Source organism: Haliotis cracherodii, unplaced genomic scaffold, assembly GCF_022045235.1.
Source record: "Haliotis cracherodii isolate W230 unplaced genomic scaffold, xgHalCrac1.p SCAF_1, whole genome shotgun sequence".
Classification (NCBI taxonomy): Eukaryota; Metazoa; Mollusca; class Gastropoda; order Lepetellida; family Haliotidae; genus Haliotis; species Haliotis cracherodii.
In genome coordinates, this window is record NW_027266264.1 from 76,124,470 (window position 1) to 76,145,856 (window position 21,387).

At 39.4% G+C, this 21,387-nt stretch overlaps 1 protein-coding gene across 3 annotated transcripts in view; it reads right to left on the reverse strand.

Annotated features, from left to right (window-relative positions):
• Positions 1-1,011: 1,011 nt before the first annotated feature.
• LOC139468934 (sodium-dependent glucose transporter 1-like) overlaps positions 1,012-21,387 on the reverse strand; it is a 28,531-nt gene continuing 8,155 nt past the window's right edge. Inside the window, exons 1-4 of one of the 3 annotated variants that reach the window (XM_071251076.1) lie at positions 15,207-15,297; positions 6,401-6,540; positions 3,818-4,103; positions 1,012-3,053 (exon numbers count right to left, since the gene is read on the reverse strand). In XM_071251076.1, the coding sequence (XP_071107177.1) occupies positions 2,059-3,053; positions 3,818-4,103; positions 6,401-6,469 (1,350 nt within the window). In that variant the 5' untranslated portion in view covers positions 6,470-6,540; positions 15,207-15,297 and the 3' untranslated portion in view covers positions 1,012-2,058. Of the gene's footprint in view, positions 3,054-3,817; positions 4,104-6,400; positions 6,541-14,813; positions 14,972-15,206; positions 15,298-21,387 lie in introns of those variants that run through there. The other 2 variants (XM_071251093.1, XM_071251084.1) reach the window with 2 other exon arrangements.

Genomic DNA, 21,387 nt, shown 5'->3' on the forward strand with positions numbered 1-21,387 from the left:
CTTCATTACTGACTGGGTTGGTGAGGTATTGGTAAAAGCCTTCGCTCGTCATTCTGATGACACGGGTTTCATTCCCCACATGAGTACAATGTGTGAAGCCCATTTCTGGTGTCCCAACCCGTGTTATTGCTGGAACTTTGCAAAAAGCGGCGTAAAACTATACTCACTCACTCAATACAGACTGCTGTTTCACAAAATAGAACGTGAGTACGTTAACTGACAAAAGCAGTGTGCGACTCGCCACGCCATAACACGATTTACTGCCTTTAAACCTGACAATCCTGAAATGGAACTAAATTATATATAAATTATCCCAGGGACAGAGGGGTATGCTGCAGAAAGCCCCTGTATGAAGCTTATTGTACGAATGAACATTAAAAAAGGAGCACGCTGCTAGATAAGTGGGAGGTAATCGTCAAGTGATGCAGGTCTCAGAGACCATTACCACTTTTGAGGAACCACTGATCAGGGGTATGGTGCTGTGAAGCCTGAACTCATCCCAAGAATCATAGATTCCTGTGGCCTTGACGATCCAGTCAGAGGTGAGGTGAAGTGAAATTGGGTTTAACGTCGCGTCCAGGATTATTGCACTTATATAGCGACGTGCATGCACGTGTGTACATGTGTGTGTTTGTGTGTGTGTGTGGCTGCTTGTACTAGTCCGGACTGATGCCGATTTATAGTGCTAGCCCACTGAGATGCCATGCCGCAGTTTAACATGAATACCCCACTCAGACACAGTATACTGACCCCGAGCCGACCAGTCCTTGTTTTAGCCCCTTAATGCCGAGCGCCAGACAGGGTAACAAGAAGTACCATCTTTTAACGTCTTTTGGTATGACGCGGCCGGGGATCGAACCCCGGACCTTCCGCTCTCCGGGCGGACGCTCTACCAATAGACCACGGAGGCGGTCTGATCCAGTCAGACATGTTCGTTGTGGAGACTTAACTCAGGTTATTAAATAATCACTCATGAAGAACACGTGACAAACAAATCAATATGTGTATTAGAGGACGGGTAACAAAGAAACGGAAGGACAATCGAAAAACAAAATAAATTTTGATGATATAAATCAAATCAATGTCGAACACCTGGCGCCCAATACAATTCAATGTACAATGAAACGTTAGACGTCATTCAAGTCTACAGCTGAAAACGTTATTTCGAATCTGGGCATATGTGTATGTAAATGGAATACATTTACCGACAGGTGTTCCTTTGTCTCATAACGTACTGATTCACCGTCGAGAACAGTGCAAAGTGGTCTAGGGTTCACCAATTCACCACTTACGGCCAGAGTCGCGTCCCTATCATGCTAGGATCCTCTGGCCGGGTGTTGTCATACCAGATTTGCCTCGAATATGAGCCATGGTTTTTCATCATCATGCATGTTTTAACTTGTCGAGAAGACACGCGTCAGATGCTTTCTATCCACGTGTATCTGTAATTAACAGGTACTGTTCGATTGACGTTAATCCCAACTCACTCACGACCAGATACAAATGAACAGTTCTTCGACTACGCCTGGAGGTTGGACGGCATAGCTATCTCTTCGTTCCACAATTGATCACCCAGGCCTGACTAATCTGCTGTAAGTGTGACCAGTATATCTGTCTCTCATGTCCTCTGTGTCACCCAGGTCTTATTAACTGCGTTAATGTTTGTTTGTTTGTTGTTTAACGCCGCACTCAGCAATATTCCAGCTATATGACGGCGGTCTGTAAATAATCGAGTCGGGACAAGACACTCAAGTGATTGACATCACGAGCATCGATCTACGCAATTTAGATACGATAACATGCATCAACCAAGTCAGCGAGCCTGACCACCCGATCCCGTTAGTCGGCGCTTACGGCAAGCATAGTCGCCTTTTTCGGGAAGCATGGGTTGCTGAAGACCTATTCTACCCCGGATCTTCACGGGTCTAATCGGCTTTAAGTGTGACTGGTCACACCTGCTTTAAATGTGACTAGTATAGCTGACTCCCATGGTTATTATTGAACACCAATGTCTGATTACCATTAAACTTATTTGAGTGTGATCAGTTACAACCGCAATCATTCAGTCTCGCGTTCCTGAAGTGTTACATCCGACTGCAGTATTCGTGAAGTTGACATCTTAATACGATGGCCTACATAATTTAGTAAAAAGAACATTAAACACAGAAACGCAATCATACTGAATACTAAATACATATGTCCCATTGGGGGCACATTATTGTACAACAGTCCCCCAGCAAACGGTAAAACCATTGCACCAAAACCCACACCCAAAAATGTCAAAGATATTATTTTCGGTTCCAGCCGTATAAAGTTCTCAGACCAGGCTAAGCAAGCCCCTTGATAGGGTCCCGAGAACAGGCCAAGAGCAAGGGTAGCTACCCACAATGCCGCTTCATATCTTCCTGCCAGGCCAAGCAGTAAAACCCCGCTGACCAAAAGGCATGTACAGTTCACCAAGATAATGTAGAAGTTTCCGCAGCATCGTGTTAACAGAGTGTTACCAACACGACTTACAAGCAGCCCTCCCCAAAACAAGGACGTCATGTAGATCATGGAGGTTTTAGGTATATGCAGTGGTCCCTCGACCCCGTATACCGTGAGATATGTGTTGTACAACATCGTGTTTCCAACTATGGGGAAATAGAAGAAGAACAAAAGAGTCAAGAACAGATAATGTAGTTTGTGTTTGACCACTTGATTCTTCATGTCGTCCGGATTCTCGTAGAGTGACATGTGGTCAAGGGTTACAGACTTTCTGCTCTGTAGCCAGTAATAGATGAAAGCTATCCCACTCGGCAGGGTAAGGGCACCGAGAACAATGTAAGCTTGTTGCACATTAGTGTCCGCAGCAGTGCACGTCGTGGCATTTCCATGCGTCTCATTCGTTGCACGTGTTGGGGGGAAGAACGGGTTGTCGGGGCGCTCGAGAACGCAGAGGAAAGGGCGGCTGATGAGCGGAGTCAGGATAGATCCAGTCGTCGCACCAGAGAAGATAAACTGGAAAGGAATTCCTTTCTGCTTCCATAGGTCATTGCACACTTCCAACAAATCTGGAATAGAGGGAACCATTGGTTTTACGACGTTTGTACTAATATCACTGCGGGGGACACCAGAAATGGGCGTCACATGTTGTACCCATGTGGTTAATCGAACACAGTCCTTTGACGCTTGATCCCCCCCCCCCCCCCCCCCCCCCAAACCCCCACCCACAACCCGACTATTCCATTGGTCATTAGTGTAGTCTTCACCTCAGACTAACAATCTATTCATTGATGAATAGTGTAGCCTTGGCCTCAAACTGACAAACCGCTTCGTAGGGCAAAAGGTTGAATTGCAATAATATATGCCCACCTGGATAAAAACCGAGTGGTTTCGGCATAACGCAGGTTTGAATAGTATTTCAGTTATTTCACGATGTGCAAAATGTCTTCGTGGGACACCAAGAATGGGCTTTACACATGATCATTTGATCATGTTTCCATAAACCAAAAAACAATTTATAAAACCACTAGAGGACAGCTGTTTCCTGACTCGTTGAAGAATGAGTGGGAGGGTCTGTGTTGCATTATTGCACTGACAACAGATGTCACTGACTTCGTATCGTTTTTTTACTTAATGACTAAAGTTATTACTGTTATTGAACAAAATCGACTCTAATTTTATTATGCGTTAATGAAAGTATAAACGTTAATACCAATGTGCACACGTTGCCTAAATCCACTACTCAGATTTACGCGTAAGTGAGCACATCGATAATCACCTCCCTAAAGTCAAAAGAATTTTGAAGTAAATTCTTGAATAAAAGATAACTTACAGCAAGCGACGAAACCTCTAGCCAGTCCTTGTAAGAAGAACATGACACAGAAGTAGGTGTACGCTGGAACTGCCGGCGTGACGGAGTTGACAATGGAGCCGAATAGGATGCTCAGGGCCAACTTGAGCCTGTTGTTGATGGTGGTGAAGATGAATCCCGTGAGGAGACTGCCTATAATGGCGCCTATTCCTGTAGACAGTATGAGGAAGGAGAACGTCTCCACTGATTCCTTGACGAGCAGCTGCAGATCCAGGAGGGTTGGTCCCAAGATGGCGTCACCAACACCCTATACAGACAATGGACTTTGTAAACCATGACACACCATGTACAACGTGATTATCATACCGCCATGTCAGAAAGATGAGATCTGATTGGTTCCCGAGAGCTTGATAAAATAATACGTATCCCGCCTTGGAAGGAAATATGTTTCTTAGCGGGAGCATAAATCTCTTATACCCCACGAAGAAAGCAGTCTGCACGGGTGTTTCTCAGAGGGTGAATAAATCCCGTATACCCCGCTTCGAAGCAAAAAGCCTCACGCTTTTTCCGAGTCAATGAAAGTCACGTGACATAGCACAAGTTATCCTCAGCTCAATCGAACAGCTGTTTTCTATTAATTTTGAATTGTCTTAATTCCTTTACAATACCATATTAAGCATGACGGTAAGAAAAATTCGTTGTAGCAGTAGCACCCTGGGTACATGGAGTTTTATGCGTCGCTCCGCTTGTGGTATAAAAACTAACGCAGGAAGCGCAAAACCCCATGTACAGCTCGTGATACTGATATAACTTATCATGAAACGGATACGTATCGACTTTTATTTACATTGTACATACTACGTGATTGAATGTCGCAGTTAGCAGTATCAATTCTAGCTAGATCACGATGGCCTTTCAATAATAGATCCTGGGCAAGCAGTGATTGATGACATGAGAAACAATCACGACCGGAGGCGAACGATGACAAGTGATTACTGAGTAAATTGTTTATAAACTTTCTCATGTTTGTTAGTTTATTTGTTCTTTAACGCCGCACTCAGTAATATTCAAGCTATATGATGGCGGTCTGTAAATAATCGAGTCTGGACAAGACAATCCAGTGATTGACATCATGAGCATCGATCCACGCAATTGGGATACGATGACATGCATCAACCAAGTCAGCGAGCCTGACCACCCGATCCCGTTAGTCGCCTCTTACGACAAACATGGTCGCTTTTTACGGCAAGCATGGTTGCTGAAGACCTGTTCTACCCCGGATCTTCACGGGTCACTTTCTCCTGTATCTCATAAATTTCAATACATAAACACGCACACACGGTCTCACATTATTGTGCCTGTCACATCACTTTACATGATATTTCTTGAAGGAGTATTATAGGATCTTACATATAAATAGTTTCAAGAGACAGCTACAGAGACAGCGATATTTTTTTCTATGGGCCTAAATATATTTATTTAAAACAGCTTGCAACAGTGTATATATTGTGACACAATTTCTACTTTCTACAACATTCCGAAGCACAATTGTTTTTTTAAATCATTTTCTGGGTCAACTTTTGCCCATAAAATCCCAGGGGCAGTTCTATAATTACAAATGTCCTTTAAAGCAGCAGTGAAAATATGTGTAAAGGGGAAATACCGCTCAGAATTTGATTTAGTACTTAGTGAGAAACATTAACAATAATATAATTTCATACTTTAAAGTTTACACTGTTTCTTTCATGCTGATTGGCTGAAGGGGTAGTCACGTGATCTGATATTTGGATTTCACACACCTGTGAACGGACAGAGAAGTTCACACGATGTGAACAATCTTTTGTGAAATTGATCGTGTGAACCTTTGCCAGAACTACATCCCGGGGTTTCCCCGAATTCTCGATCGGTGTTTACAATTAACTCGTATTTTCTATTTACTTTTTAATCCCTGCATTTATCAGCAATATAATTACAAATAAAACAAAATGGATTGTCCTTACAGTGATCTGGATATGGAATGGCTTTCTGTCCATACTAAAAACGCAAGTGAAGAAAATGAATTCTGTAAATTACAGAGGTGAACGAAATTGACTTATTGAGCGAAATTGACTTTATCTAGGAATCTAGCACCAAGACAATTGGGAATGAAAACAATTCTTTTTTATTCATTCTTTTAAGACATGTTCATACCTATTATGTACTGTGTTTGCAAACAGTGAATGAACTGCTGGACTTCCTTATTGATAACATCTATGTGGACTTCGGGTTACGACCTTTAGGCAGGAAGTAAGCATCCCCACGGGTACCAAGTATGCCCCCCTTCTTGCTCATCTGTTCCTTTATGGATATCAGTCGGAATTTCTGCTCGAATTGGCAAAGTCAAAACAATGGAATTTGGCCAAGAGATGATCTTAAGCTTCTATGGTGAAACCCACGAGCACGGGTATTGTGCTGACAAACCTAAAAACAAATTTGGGTGAACCGGGATTCGAACACACGATAATATGTTTCTGACGTGCCTTAGGGGCGCAAACAAATCTCTGTGGTAACCTCTCTCATGAGATATACGTGTACGTGTTGTCAGTAGCAGAACATCCAACCTACCGGCATCATGAATCCCCAGAAGAGCCAGATGGTCTGGATGATCCTAGATATCTTGTCGTCAGTCATCATGGCCGTTTACAGAAGGATGCTGTTTACACGATGTCCCGTCCTTTACAACCGGTGTGCCAACACGGCCTCATCTGCAATAGACTTTTTTAATTATTATCCAGTCAGCTTGTTACAACTTTTTATTCCTCACCGTACATCTGGCTTCAGGACCTGTGTACATAGTTGTACTCTGCATCTAGCGTCATCCAATTATCTGTGTGCTTCTCGTTATGTATTACCTGTTCTTGTTCATGTTAATCTACTGCTTATCACACCATATCATGTATTTATTATATACTTCATTGTGAAACTCATTGCAATGAACCTAACATTTGATATTTCCCTACCTAACACACAGGGACGGGTCACCACCCCTTGTATTTGCGACTAAAAAAGTAGTTTAGTGTTTGCAAAATCATAAAAAAATATATATAAAAAAAGTAACAAAAAATATTTAGGGTCGCGAAAGTTCTGCATCATACATATAGATACATGTTGATATACATATACAAAATCAACTTTAACAAAACATATTCTTGACCGCTGATTTTGTTTGTTTGTTTGTTGTTTAACCAAGTCAGCGAGCCTGACCACCCTATCCCGTTAGTCGCCTCTAACTACAAGCATAGTCGCCTTTTACGGCAAGCATGGGTTGCTGAAGACCTATTCTACCCTGGATCTTCAAGGGTCAGAAGCGGAAGAATACACGCTGATCAAGTAACAAAAATGGCGCTTTGCGAAACGAACGGTCTCGATTGACGAGTTAAAGGGGCACTGATCTAAGGCAATTCCCCGGGACTGGTTGTTGCCTTTGTTATTGTTTTTTCCCAGTGAGTACCCGGATGTAAAGCAGAAATCTAGACTAGTTCGCGACCTCTGCTGCGCCATTCGTAAGCGCATTAGTCACTTTTATGGGTAGTAATAAGGGCGTATGGTCACATTGATCAACAAAATGAAATACAGTTTTCGAAATAATAAGGATATGTAGGTATCTTTGTGGGTAGCATCGGTAATGGTGACGATGTTTTGATAAGTCACTTGCGTGGTAATTTTGCGATTTTCGTTTACACTATTTTGACTTGCAACACAAAGTAAATATTTCACCTGAACATTGCTTTTTTTATAGTGTGTATATTTTTTTACTGTCAAAATGTGTAACAAATTTATTAAACGTCTAAATATTCAGTTATTTTACAAAGTGGCTGAAAAACATTTCAATCTGTATTATTATGATAACGAATTCCAAACATTTTGATGTTTAATGTCATCACCAAGAGACTGAAAATGTTACGTTGAAAAGTACATTTCTGTGTTGTTTGGCTTCTAATCCTACATAATAATCTGTTGTGATGTTTGTAGGCCCTTTTGATCGTCTTAATCAATCCGGACAGTTTTTTAGTCAAAATGACTGAAATATTTACACATTTTATGAATTGCCTGAGAGAATCACATTTTACAAATTGACGGTAATATATACACGCTTACAAAGGAAAAGGCCTATGAAAACAACATCTATCGCGCATTGAAGAATTTCCCAACCAAGAATCGGTTCAAATGAACGAAAACAAAATGCAAATACCATAATTACAACCTACCAAATTTATGTGTATAAATTTTAGGCAGCTTCCTTGTTCGAGGAATGTATCCGTGAATATCCACACAAAGGAACAATATCTCACTCGTCTGCAGCTGTACAAAGAAACTTATTCGATGTCACGTGTGTCTGTAACAATCGAATATTTTAAAAGATATATATCGTTTCCGGATATTATAACACGTATTCGTTTCTCAACTGATCACTTGGATTGTTTCAGGTGTTTCACATAGGTGTCAAGTCTCAAGGGTCGGCTGAGAAAGCCCACGTGACAACTAGTCTAATAACGTCCACGCTTCCTAAAAAATCCATTGAGTGATAGATACCAATGATCAATCAATCAACGTATTATCAGTTAACCCTTTGAACAAAGTATGTTGTTTTTACATCGGCACTTCACACCATGATATGAGTGTATTCCCTTTGTTTTAGTAAACCTAGACATGTAAACACTCACTTTTGACATATCCACTGTGCAAGATAACAGTGATTAATCAATCAACGTATTTTCTGTTAATCCTTTGATGGCTAGGAACGATCCGTTGATTTACAAAAAAAAGTAAATCAACTGATCATTCATCTCTTGCTGGGCTGCCACGTGCATATTACATAAGACACATTTCACCTCACTTCAAACCTGGATTTAGATTGAATAATTACCCCAGACACAATAAATGCCAAATGGGAACCTTTGTCAGGTAATCTAAGTGGTGCTACCACTAATTGTACCTGTAATAAATTCATTAACTGAGCATCAAGTGAATGACGACAAATACACAAGTGTAGGGTTATACAGAAAACGTGGATGACAACACGGGAGTAGTAATCGTATTATCGATGCAATCCGAAATCCGAAAATGCTTTCACTGCATGGATACTTTTTTAAAGTATTAAACTATAACCATCTTGGGTATTTCCAAATGACGACATCCGATGAGCTCCGCCGTTCTTTTTGTCTGTTTTTTTAGGCTGAAGAAATTATTTAACATGCGCCCTTTGTCGGAATCTTTATAGATCACAGTTAACCAATCAGTGTTTATGCAAAAATGCGTAAAACAAATATTGCCTCCAGCCTCCAAGTTTATTTAGCTGTCCTTGTAGACGGTAGCCCAGTCTCTGGTCACGCTCAGTTGCGTTACGTATCATCCGGGTACTCACGGGGGAAAAAACAATAACAAAGGCAACAACCAGTCCGGGGAATTGCGTTAGATCAGTGCCCCTTTAAGTGATAAATTTACAGTTTATAACGGAACATTTTCAAGACAATAACAAACGCCATCAGGCGATATCAACTCCATAAATGACCATCTGCCCTTATGTTGCCTTGTCAATGTGGAACTAACGTTCCTGTAAAAGGAAGTCAACAGTTTGTGAACGGGCCAGACACTTACGATAAAGGGAGACAATTTGAGTGAGGGAGGGAGTTGGGTTTAACGCCGCTTTTAACAGTATTCCAGTTATATCACGGCGTGTCAGCTTAATGTGGGAGGAAAGCCCGAAGTGATGCAGGTCTCAGACGTTTACTACTTCGGTGAAACCCACGAGCACGCGGATGGTGCTGACAAGCCTAGAAACATAATCGAGGCGAACCAGGAATCGAACCTACAATTATAGGTTTCTTGCGTGCCCAAGGGACGCAACTCTGCACAGCGAATCGCGGCGCCTTAGACGACTGGGCCACCCGTGCCCCCGGAGACGATTTGAGGTCACTCTTGTTTGACAATAGTTCCGTGTTATTTCACAGAAGTGAAATATCAAGTGTTATATTCACTGCAATGAAAATATCACTTTCCTCATCTTCGGAAAACTCTGTCTTTCACACTTAAGTATAAAGGGGATATTTTCACCACTCGACACTTGAAATATCCTCTCTATATACATCTCACTACTTGGTTATAGTCACTCGAGCTCCAGCTTGAAAAAGGTATAATAATCTACATCGAAACGTTGCTAAATGCAATAAACCAGAAGTTGTTATCCATGAAGTTGTATGTTTTCTTACTTAGTCACCAACTTCTAGAATGCCAATCAAACAGTAAGTTCATACTGTGTAACGTTGTGCGCGTTATGTTTAAACGTGAGTGTGTGAGTGAGTAGGGTTTTACACCGCCTTTCGCAATATTCCACTAATATATTGTCTGAAAGGAGCTGAAACCAGGTATACGGTGTCGGGTCATATTAACAACGATATAATGGTCACTCCGGAGCCGAGCATTGATTTACCGTCCTATAAACAATCCTTTCCGTTTTTACAGAATTATTAATACACACAAATTGTGTCCACATTGGCCCGATACATCTGTCGATGTCTCATTCATGTAGACATAGAGATGGTAGATATAAAAAAAAGTTGCAGGTTACAATATATTATCAAGCAGATACTTGATACACTGAAACCTCGTGAATCCGGACTGTACAGTTCCCAGCTCCCATTAAATAATCACTGTAAAGGAATAGAGAATCGGGGGTTTGGGAAAAAGGGGGTTTAATACTTTCCCATGTCTTACTTATTTCATTAACCTTGTACTTGCATCAGAGAATTCAACTCGTGAAGATACGGGTAGGTCTTCAGCAACCCATGCTTGCTGTAAAAGGCGACTATGCATGTCGTAAAAGGCGACTGGCAGGATCGGGTAGTCAGGCTCGCTGACTTGTTTTGATTGTTGATTAACGCCGCACTCAGCAATATTCCAGCTGTATGACGGCGGTCTGTAAATAATCGAGTCTGGACGAGACAATCCAGTGATTGACATCATAAGTATCGATCCACGTAATTGGGATACGATGACGTAAATCAACCAAGTGAAACTAGATCTAGATATAATTCACACAGACGAGTAGTTAATTACACAGCTGTCTGCAATTCCAGACAAGGTAAATTCACGGTCTCTCGGCTCTCTGGTGACAGCTGGTTACTCTTGTGCCGTGGAATACAGGTTGACGGGAAATAGCCACATCAACCATTGGAGGAAATTAAACATCCGCAGTCAAATATTTCCATGTTATATCAGATATACACAGCCGTTTTCACAAAAAGATTCACTCTTGAAGTAACATAATAATGTTCCTGTTACATTAGAAGAAGAACAGGAACGAAAAGATTCACTATCGAAGTAACAGATTAATGTTACTGTTACAATAGAAGGAGAAGAAGAAGGGGGGGAGAAGAAGAAAAGGAGGACAACAACAAAAAGATTCACTAGCGAAGTGTCATAATAATGTTCCTGTTACATTAGAAGATGAGGAAGAAGAACAAGATCAAGAACCAAAATATTCACTTTCGAAGTAACAGAATAATGTTACTGTTACATCAGCAGATGAAGAAGAACATAATAATGTTTCTGTTACATTTGAACAAGAAGAAGAAGAACACAATAATGTTCCTGTTACATTAGAAGAACAACAAGAACAAAACGATTTACTATCGAAGTAACATAATGTTCCTGTTATATTAGAAGAACAAGAACAAAAACAAAAAGATTCTTTATCGAGGTAACAGAATAATGTTACTGTTACATTAGAAGAAGAAGAAGAAGAACGTAATAATGTTCCTTTTACATTAGAAGAACAAGAACAAAAAGATTCACTATTGAAGTAACAGAAGAATGTTACTGTAACATTAGAAGAAAAAGAACATAATAATGTTCCTGATAAATAAGAAGAAGAAGAAGAACACCAAGAAGAACAAGAACAAAGAGATTCACTATAGAAGTAACATGATAATGTTCCTGTTCCATTAGAAGAAGACGAAGAACAAAAAGATTCACTATCGAAGTAACAGAATAATGTTCCTGTTACATTAGAAGACGAGGAAAAATAACAAGAACAAAAGGATTCACTCTGGAAGTACTATAATAATGTTCCTGTTACATTAGAAGATAAGGAAAAATAACAAGAACAAGGACAAAATGATTCACTATCGAAGTAACAGAATTATGTTCCTGTTACATTAGAAGAAGAAGAAGAAGAAGAAGAAGAAGAAGATGCATGCATAAATATACAGATATACACTCATTCGTGTATCACCCGCATCTCCACTGACTCATACCCTTAACCACCACACAAACACACACACATCTGCAGTCAAATATTTCCATGTAATATCAGATATACATGTCATTTGAACAAAATGATCTACTCTCGAAGTAACCTAAAAATGTTTCCTGTTACATTAGAAGAACAACAAGAACAAGAACCAAAAGATTCACTATCGAAGTAACATAACAATGTTTCTGTTACATTAGAAGAAGAAGAAGAAGAGTGCCTGTCACATTAGAAGATAAGGAAGAAGAACAATAACAAAAGATCCACTATCGAAGTAACAGAATAATGTTCCTGTTACATAAGGAAAACAAGAACAAGAATAAACAGATTCACCATCGAAGTAACAGAATAATGTTCCTGTTACATTAGAAGAAGAAGAAGAAGATGCATGCATGCATAAATATACAGATATGCGCTCATTTGTGTATCACCCGCATCTCATTCCCTTATCCACCACACAAACACACACACACATCTGCAGTCAAATATGTCCATGTTATATCAGATATATACGGCCGTTTAAACAAAATGATTCACTCTCGAAGTAACATAATAATGTTCATGTTACATTAGAAGGAGAAGAACAAGAACAAAAAGATTAACTATCAAAGTAAAAGAATAATGTTCCTGTTACATTAGAAGCAGAACAACAAGAAGAAGAAGATGAAAATGAAGAAGAAGAGGATGCATGCATAAATATATAGAGGATATTTCATGTGTCGAGTGAAATATCATGTTTCTCTCACCGAGTGACGGGGGGAAAGGAGATATTTTCACGAGTTAAAATATCTCCTTTCCCCCCGTCCTGTAAAACCTTCAAGCGTAAATTCTCCCTACATAACACACATGGACGGTTTTCCACCCCCTGTAAGTACGACTAAAAATGTAGTTCCGTCTTTGCTAAATCTTAAAAAATATAAACAAAAGTAACCAAAAATATTTGACGTCACTAAAATTCTTTAGTATACATTTGGATATGATTACATACAAAATCAACTTCATCAAAAAATCAATTTCAAATCAATGAGACGGTTGTTCGAAGCGAAAGAATACACGCAATTCAAGTAACAAAATGGCGTTTTGCGAAACGTAAAGTATCGACTGACAAATCAGAAGGGAAATTCACAGTTTAATACAAATCATTTTCAACAAAATAACAAACAGTAAGAATCGGTATTAACTACATAAATGACCATCACGTTAAACTGACGTAAATCAACAGTTTGTGTACGAGCTGTCTCGTGTAGGCCAACATAGTTCCGTCAACGTGTTATGTTCACTGCGGTGAAATATCAGGTGTTATGTTCACTGCAGTGAAATATCAAGTGTTATGTTCACTGCAATGAAAATATCACTTTTCTCAACTTCAGAAAACTCAGTCTTTCACACTGAACTATATAATATACAGATATACGCTCATTCGTGTATCACCCGCATCTCCACTGACTCATACCCTTAACCACCACACAAACACACACATCTGCGGTCAAATATTTCCATGTTATATCAGATATACACGGCCGTTTGAACAAAATGATTCACTCTCGAAGTAACTTAATAATGTCCCTGTTACATTAGAAGGAGAAGAACAAAAACAAAAAGATTGACTATCAGAGTAACATAATAATGTTCCTGTTACATTAGAAGAAGAACAAGAACAACAAGAAGAAGAAGATGGAGATGATGATGAAGAAGAAGAAGAAGAAGAGATATACGCTCATTCGTGTATCACCCGCATCTCCACTGACTCATACCCTTAACCACCACACAAACACACACACATCTGCAGTCCAATATCTCCATGTTATATCAGATATACACGGTTGTTTGAACAAAATGATTCACTCTCGAGGTACTATAATAATGTTCCTGTTACATTAGAAGAAGAACGAGAACGAGAACCAAAAGATTCACTATCGAAGTAACAGATTAATGTTCCTGTTACATTAGAAGAAGAACATAATAATGTTCCTGTTAAATTATTTTTATTAGAAGAAGAAGAAGAAGAAGAAGAAGAAGAAGAAGAAGAACAGAATAATGTTCCTGTTACATTAGAAGAAGAAGAATTTAATAATGTTCCCGTTACATTAAAAGAAGAAGAACATAATAATGTTCCTGTTACATCAGTAGAAGAAGAAAATTTCCTGTTACATCAGAAGAAGAAGAAGAAGATGCATGCACAAATATACAGATATACGCTCATTCGTGTATCACCCGCATATCCACTGACCCATACCCGTAACCACCACACAAACACACACACATAACACTGACATTTCCCCAACGACATTCCTCCCCCACCCCATACACACATGCACACACACACACACACACACACACACACACACACACACACACACACACACACTCATCAAACTTAACACCAACATCATATACCTACATCAGCAATGACACTCATATCCATTATCACACACACACACACACAGACACACACACACACACACACACACACACACACACACATGCATACATAATGCGAGAAAGTTTTATTGCAATACAATAATTATAAATGTAATTATATAATACACTCCATAAGTACAGGATGTTCATATATGTATGTAGATATCTTATTTAAAGATATTAGATAAACAGAACTGTTCTAATCAGAAGTTAAACTATCGAAATAACTTATAAGGTGAAATATGCAGAAAAGAACACAGTAAAAAATAAATTTGAAAGAAACTGAATGCAATAGGCAAACCTTACCTCCCTTTCATTGCACTGTGGGAATTATCAGCTGATTGATATTCAACTGCCGCAGTAAAAACTCCCCAACTGAAAACCACTTGTCAGAACAGGTGTCCGGGTTAACGAGGTAAACTGTATAACGCCTTTAGGATTCATATTATAGCTGTTGGCAAGGCGAACATACATGTGGCGATAAAATGTTTTGTCAATAGACGATAGTTTAGAGGAACGTTTTCAATGTTGAACGGGCAAAGCAATACTGCTTGCTCAGAACCTTAGTCATGTGAATACACAAATGTTAGTTATTATTTCTTCTTTGCCATCAACAAGTGTGTGGATGTGCTCTTGAAAACGATAATTTGTTGGATGCAGATAAAGACAAATGACGACATGACCTCAATATATACTTACCATCATTCTAGCTGTGTTTGCAGCGCCCCGGGGACATATTCGTTCGCGGCATAAGCATGGAGGACACAGCTATATAATAGTACGTCAATAACATGATAAGAACCAAGCGTGGATGATATAGCTGACCAGCTGTTGCCGTGACTCACCGTTTAAAACTATATATATGCACATGGGCCTTGGATGTATCAGGAAACCGGATATTAGGGTATGATACTAATACCTATGTCATCAACATATATATATTATAGATGCATCCAATGGTAGTGAATAAATATTAATAGACTGTAAGTCATATTTAGTCGGGCAACTGTTATATACATTCTGATACTAAACCATATGATATGTGCTGGTAATTATAAGGAGTAAGCTAAATCAACTAACGTTTTAACGCACCCCCTTGAAGACCCGAGTTATAACTGGTCTTCAGTAACCTATGTTTGTCGGGATCGGGTGGTCTGAATCGCTGACTTGGTTGAAGGAAATAATCAACATAATCTGATTATAATTCCTCGGCCAGTAACGAAAGTCGGTACTTGTAATCAGCAATGTCACATCTATTTAACAGTACCTATGGTCAACAATGTCACATCTATATAACAGTACCCGAAGTCAACAATAACACATCTATTTAACAGTACACGCAGTCAACAATAACACATCTATTTCACGGTACCTGCAGTCAACAATATCACATCTATTTAACAGTACCCACAGTCAACAATATCGCATCTATTTAACAGTACACGCAGTCAATAATATCACATCTATTTAACAGTACACGCAGTCAACAATAACACATCTATTTAACGGTACCTGCAGTCAACAATATCACATCTATTTAACAGTACCCACAGTCAACAATATCGCATCTATTTAACAGTACCAGCAGTCAACAATATCACATCTACTTAACAGTACCCGTAGTCAACAATATCACATCTATTTAACAGTACACGCAGTCAACAATAACACATCTATTTAACAGTACACGCAGTCAACAATATCACATCTACTTAACAGTACCCGTAGTCAACAATATCACATCTATATAACAGTACCCGAAGTCAACAATAACACATCTATTTAACAGTACACGCAGTCAACAATAACACATCTATTTAACGGTACCTGCAGTCAACAATATCACATCTATTTAACAGTACACGCAGTCAACAATAACACATCTATTTAACAGTACCTGCAGTCAACAATATCACATCTATTTAACAGTACCCACAGTCAACAATATCGCATCTATTTAACAGTACACGCAGTCAACAATATCACATCTACTTAACAGTACCCGTAGTCAAAAATATCACATCTATTTAACAGTACGCGCAGTCAACAATATCGCATCTATTAAACAGTACCCGCAGTCAACAATAACACATCTATTTAACGGTACCTGCAGTCAACAATATCACATCTATTTAACAGTACCCGCAGTCAACAATGTCACAACTATTTAACATTACCCGTAGTCAGTGATATCACATCTATTTGATAGTGGCAGCAGTCAGCAATATCACATCTATTCAACAGTACTTGTTATCAACAATATAACATATACAGTACTCATAGTTAGCAGTATCACATGTATTTAATTAATAGTACATATAGTAAAAACATCTTCAGTTTATACAATAAAAGTTGAATATCATGTGTTTATATACTGGTAGTTTTGGTATTATATATTTCACATGTATATTAGGTTATCTCTTTGTCAAGTATGTATCAATAAAATCCCTTCCTTGACAGAATTAATGACAGATGCATTTACAATATAAATAATAAATCCTCCAGGTTTTTGGTTAAACTGTGAGATTCAGTTGACAGTATTGATTTTGGCAGCGCGCTGCTGTACTCTTTATCGGTGGAATAACGATTGCGAATTGAACACATGTTACCAGATTAAACTGCCTATTGTCAACATTCTTTTCACGGGCCTCGATTTGCAAGATGTCACGCTAAATCTGCTTCCGTTCAGACTGCTGTATGCCGGGGGGTCTTTTCCCTGCTGCTGAATCACTGAGCCAGATAAAACTATGGCAACGTCAGGCCTGCTGCGATTTTAATGAGTAAGTATGGCTTTACGCTGTAATATCCCAGCAATATCCCGGGGTCACCAGAAATGGTATCCAGCATTGTATCCATTGTTAACACCATAATCTTTTGTAAAAGGTAAACTGTGATAATGTTCTAGTTCATCATATTGTTGAGTCAAAACTCAGAAAAAGAAATTATATTGTCAGCACCAGTGGACCATTCAGACAGAGATGGAAATGATATTGTCAACACAAGTGGAGCATTCCGACAGAGATGGAAATTATATTGTCAACACAAGTGGAGCATTCCGACAGAGATGGAAATTTTATTGTCAGCACCAGTGGAGCATTCCGACAGAGATGGAAATTATATTGTCAACACAAGTGGAGCATTCAGACAGAGATGGAAATTATATTGTCAACACAAGTGGAGCATTCCGACAGAGATGGAAATTATATTGTCAACACAAGTGGAGCATTCCGACAGAGATGGAAATTATATTGTCAACACAAGTGGAGCATTCCGACAGAGATGGAAATTTTATTGTCAGCATCAGTGGAGCATTCAGACAGAAGGAAATTATATTGTCAACACAAGTGGAGCATTCCGACAGAGATGGAAATTATATTGTCAACACAAGTGGAGCATTCAGACAGAGATGGAAATTATATTGTCAACACAAGTGGAGCATTCCGACAGAGATGGAAATTATATTGTCAGCACCAGTGGAGCATTCCGACAGAAAAGGAAATTATATTGTCAACAACACTGGAGCATTCAGACAGAAGGAAATTATATTGTCAACACAAGTGAAGCATTCCGATAGGAAACGATTTTTTGGTTTAGACCCAAAGGATAAAACTGGTAGGATCATGAGATGAACACTTTACGTTGTCCCCATAAGTGAGTCAAATAGTGAAAACAGTGATACAGACATTGGTGATCCCTACAGAATGAAAGCCAACAGGTATCACAGGGAGAGATCAGGTTCGGAAGAGAAAAATAGACAGAATTAGCTAAACCAAGAAGCTGGGTCACAAGCTAGTGACAATGATGATATTGAAACGGGTTACCAAATGCAAACTGGTGAACAGTTAAATCGCCAGGGTGATATGTCATCTGAAATGGACTTTAACAATATATCAAACAGTGAGGAGACCGATATGGACAGCATGCAGTTGGCTCACATAAAGGCTAATCTGTTGTTGTTTTGTTTTGTTTTGTTTGTTTAATGCCACACTTTAATTCCAGCTATATGACTGCGAGAAATGTCTGTAAAAAATCGAGTCTGGACCAGCCAATCCAGTGATTGATATGAGCATCGACCTACGCAATTTGGATACAATGACATGCATCAACCAAGACAGTGAGCCTGACCACCCGATCCCGTTAGACGCCTCTTACGACAATCATAGGGGCGGTCGGGTATCACTAGTGGTTAAAAGCGTTCGCTCGTCACGCCGAAGACCCGGGTTCGATTCCCGACATGGGTAAAATATGTGAAGCCCAATTCTGGTGTCCCTCGCCGTGATATTGCTGGAATATTGCTAAAAGCGGCGTAAAACCATACTCACTCGCTCACTACGACAAGCACAACCGCCTTTTACTGCATGCGTGGGTTGCTGAAGACCAATTCTAGCCTGGATCTTCGCGGGTCCTGTGATTATGAAACAAAGTAACCCCAATATTAAGAGGTTACTTGAAGCAGTAGTTGGCTTATCACATTCTTCATTAGTGTATATTAAGATGTGGTTCATTATGATCATGAGTTTTTTGTTGTGTATATAACTAATGGTGTCTGATATGTTTCAGACACAATATGAGGCTTGTCCTACCCCTACTTGTACTTGGACATTAAGTGATATTTCCACTATCAGGTCCAGATGGTTCATCACTTTGTGATAGATTTTAAACCATATCAAGATTTCATAAACAAATGTACAAACGACAGCAGAAGTATTTGTAGCAATAAAGAAATTAATAAGTGGGTATCATTAAGCAATAAGTAAGTGGGTTTCATTAAGCAACTGATGATTGAATGATGAGCAAATCTGACGATGAGACAACACAGGTTTAAATATAAGAAGTAAAATACTTCGAGACAATGTCGCAGAATACTGGAAGATGCAATCTCAACACAAATGATGGATTTTACCGTTTGTTTGGAAGGCTCTGGGTATTCTTTTCGGTACTGTTACTGATGCTGATTTAGACTCCATTAAATGAAATATTCGCAAATTAGCAAAGAATGCACGTGTAGTAACTTCAAGTCTTTCTATACTGAATACATCTCGAGTAACAATCTCAGAGAATAGACATGGTATTAATGAGATAGTTGATGATTTGCATCATTGATGAAAAAATGACAATTGTCACTAGAGCTATAGAGTATCATCAATTCGGAACAAGCAATAAATATATATCTTCAACTTGAAATGGTTATTGACGAAATGAAAGACATGTAGCAAACTATGACATCTGTCTCATCAAGCAATCTGAGAATATCATTAATTGAAATTAAAGTTCACTTACCAGCTATCAAGTTATCAGGTAATCCAGACACTGATTTGTAGTACTTGTATAGATAACTGACCTGCACCGCAATCTTAGATAAAGATTAGATCTTAGTAATAACTCCAGTTCCAGCTTTAGATGCAGGTGGCAGATTTGAAATTTATAAAGCACATACTCTGTCAATGTCAATGATAAATGGAATCAAGGACAATGGACTAGGTTATATGGTAGCTCAATATAAACTAGAAACGGAGACTACACCACTTAATGCTGAGCACACAAAATACGGTCTGACGAAACCTACTGAATTATCATAATGTACAAGTCCGATGACAGGGTACTGTGAAATACAAAGTTCTGTCTGTCCCTTCAGCCTTTGTAACCTGTGTGTGATAGCCCTATTCATGAAAGATGGAACTAAAGTCAGTCAAGCGTGTAGGACAGACGTCACTGGAAAACTCTGTATTGCCGATGGCTGAATACTAGTATTAATCCAGTGGATTGTGACGACATATGAAATTTGCATTCTCAGAGACGAAGCACAGCGATCGTACCTAATGACAATCTTGCCACCATTATGGATAGTTTAACTAGATATATCATGTTCAGCTTCAAATGATCACTACTCTGTTACCTCACTGCCATAAGGAAAATACATATCAAGTACTTGACATTTTCTTGAAGTTAGGGAATGAGTACAACGTTTCAAGTATATGACTTTGGAAACCTTTCAGCCAAGTCATTCCTCGAATGAACGTTATCTCTTTGCCCAAGAAATGTATTGATGAAATTTCAATGGATAATTTGTTTAATCCGCTGTTGGATTAAGAGAAAAAGAAGAGCCAGAAACAAAACCTATTCTGTTGTTATTGGCGGGATTTATACTATTAATAGTCGTTAGTATACCTTCGTATGTAAAGAAAGTATAACCCTGTCTAGCCAAGAGAGAATGTGATTGGAGAAGTGCCGTGGTCGCACCTGGGTTCAAGTTGGTGTCGGTTGAAACGAAGGGCGAAGATCCCGCCTCCAGAGGAAGAGCACCCTCTGCACCTTTCATTATGAACACTGGTCCACAGACAGAGCAAACACTGGGGGAAGGGAGTTGGCCATATCCCGCTATCCAACGCATTTACCCTATGTTAGACAGGTCGACTTCCCTGTGAAAGCCAGAACCATGATGTTCGTTCGGGCGTGGAGACAGTGAACCAGATCTGGGAGAAAAGGAAAAAATGACCTGACGAAAAGCCATGTGCTGTGATGGGTGCCATCAACGCACCTGACCTTGGAAAGATTTTGTGCCCTATTGAAGCAAGGTAATTAACGTGGTGTGTAAAGGGAGGCGTGTATTTTCCTGCGGACAACTGTGGTTGTGTGAAAGTGAGTGAGTGAGTTATATTCGAGTTATATCACGGCGTGTCAGTTTAATGTGCGATGAAAGGCGGAGGTGATGTCGGTCTCAGACGGTTACCACTTCGGTGAAACCAACGAGCACGGGTATGGTGCTGACAAACCTAGAAACATAATTGGGGCGAAACGGGATTCGAACCCACAACTATGGGTTTCTGGTGCGTCCAATGGACGCAACTCTGCACAGCGAATCGCGGCGACTTAGACAACT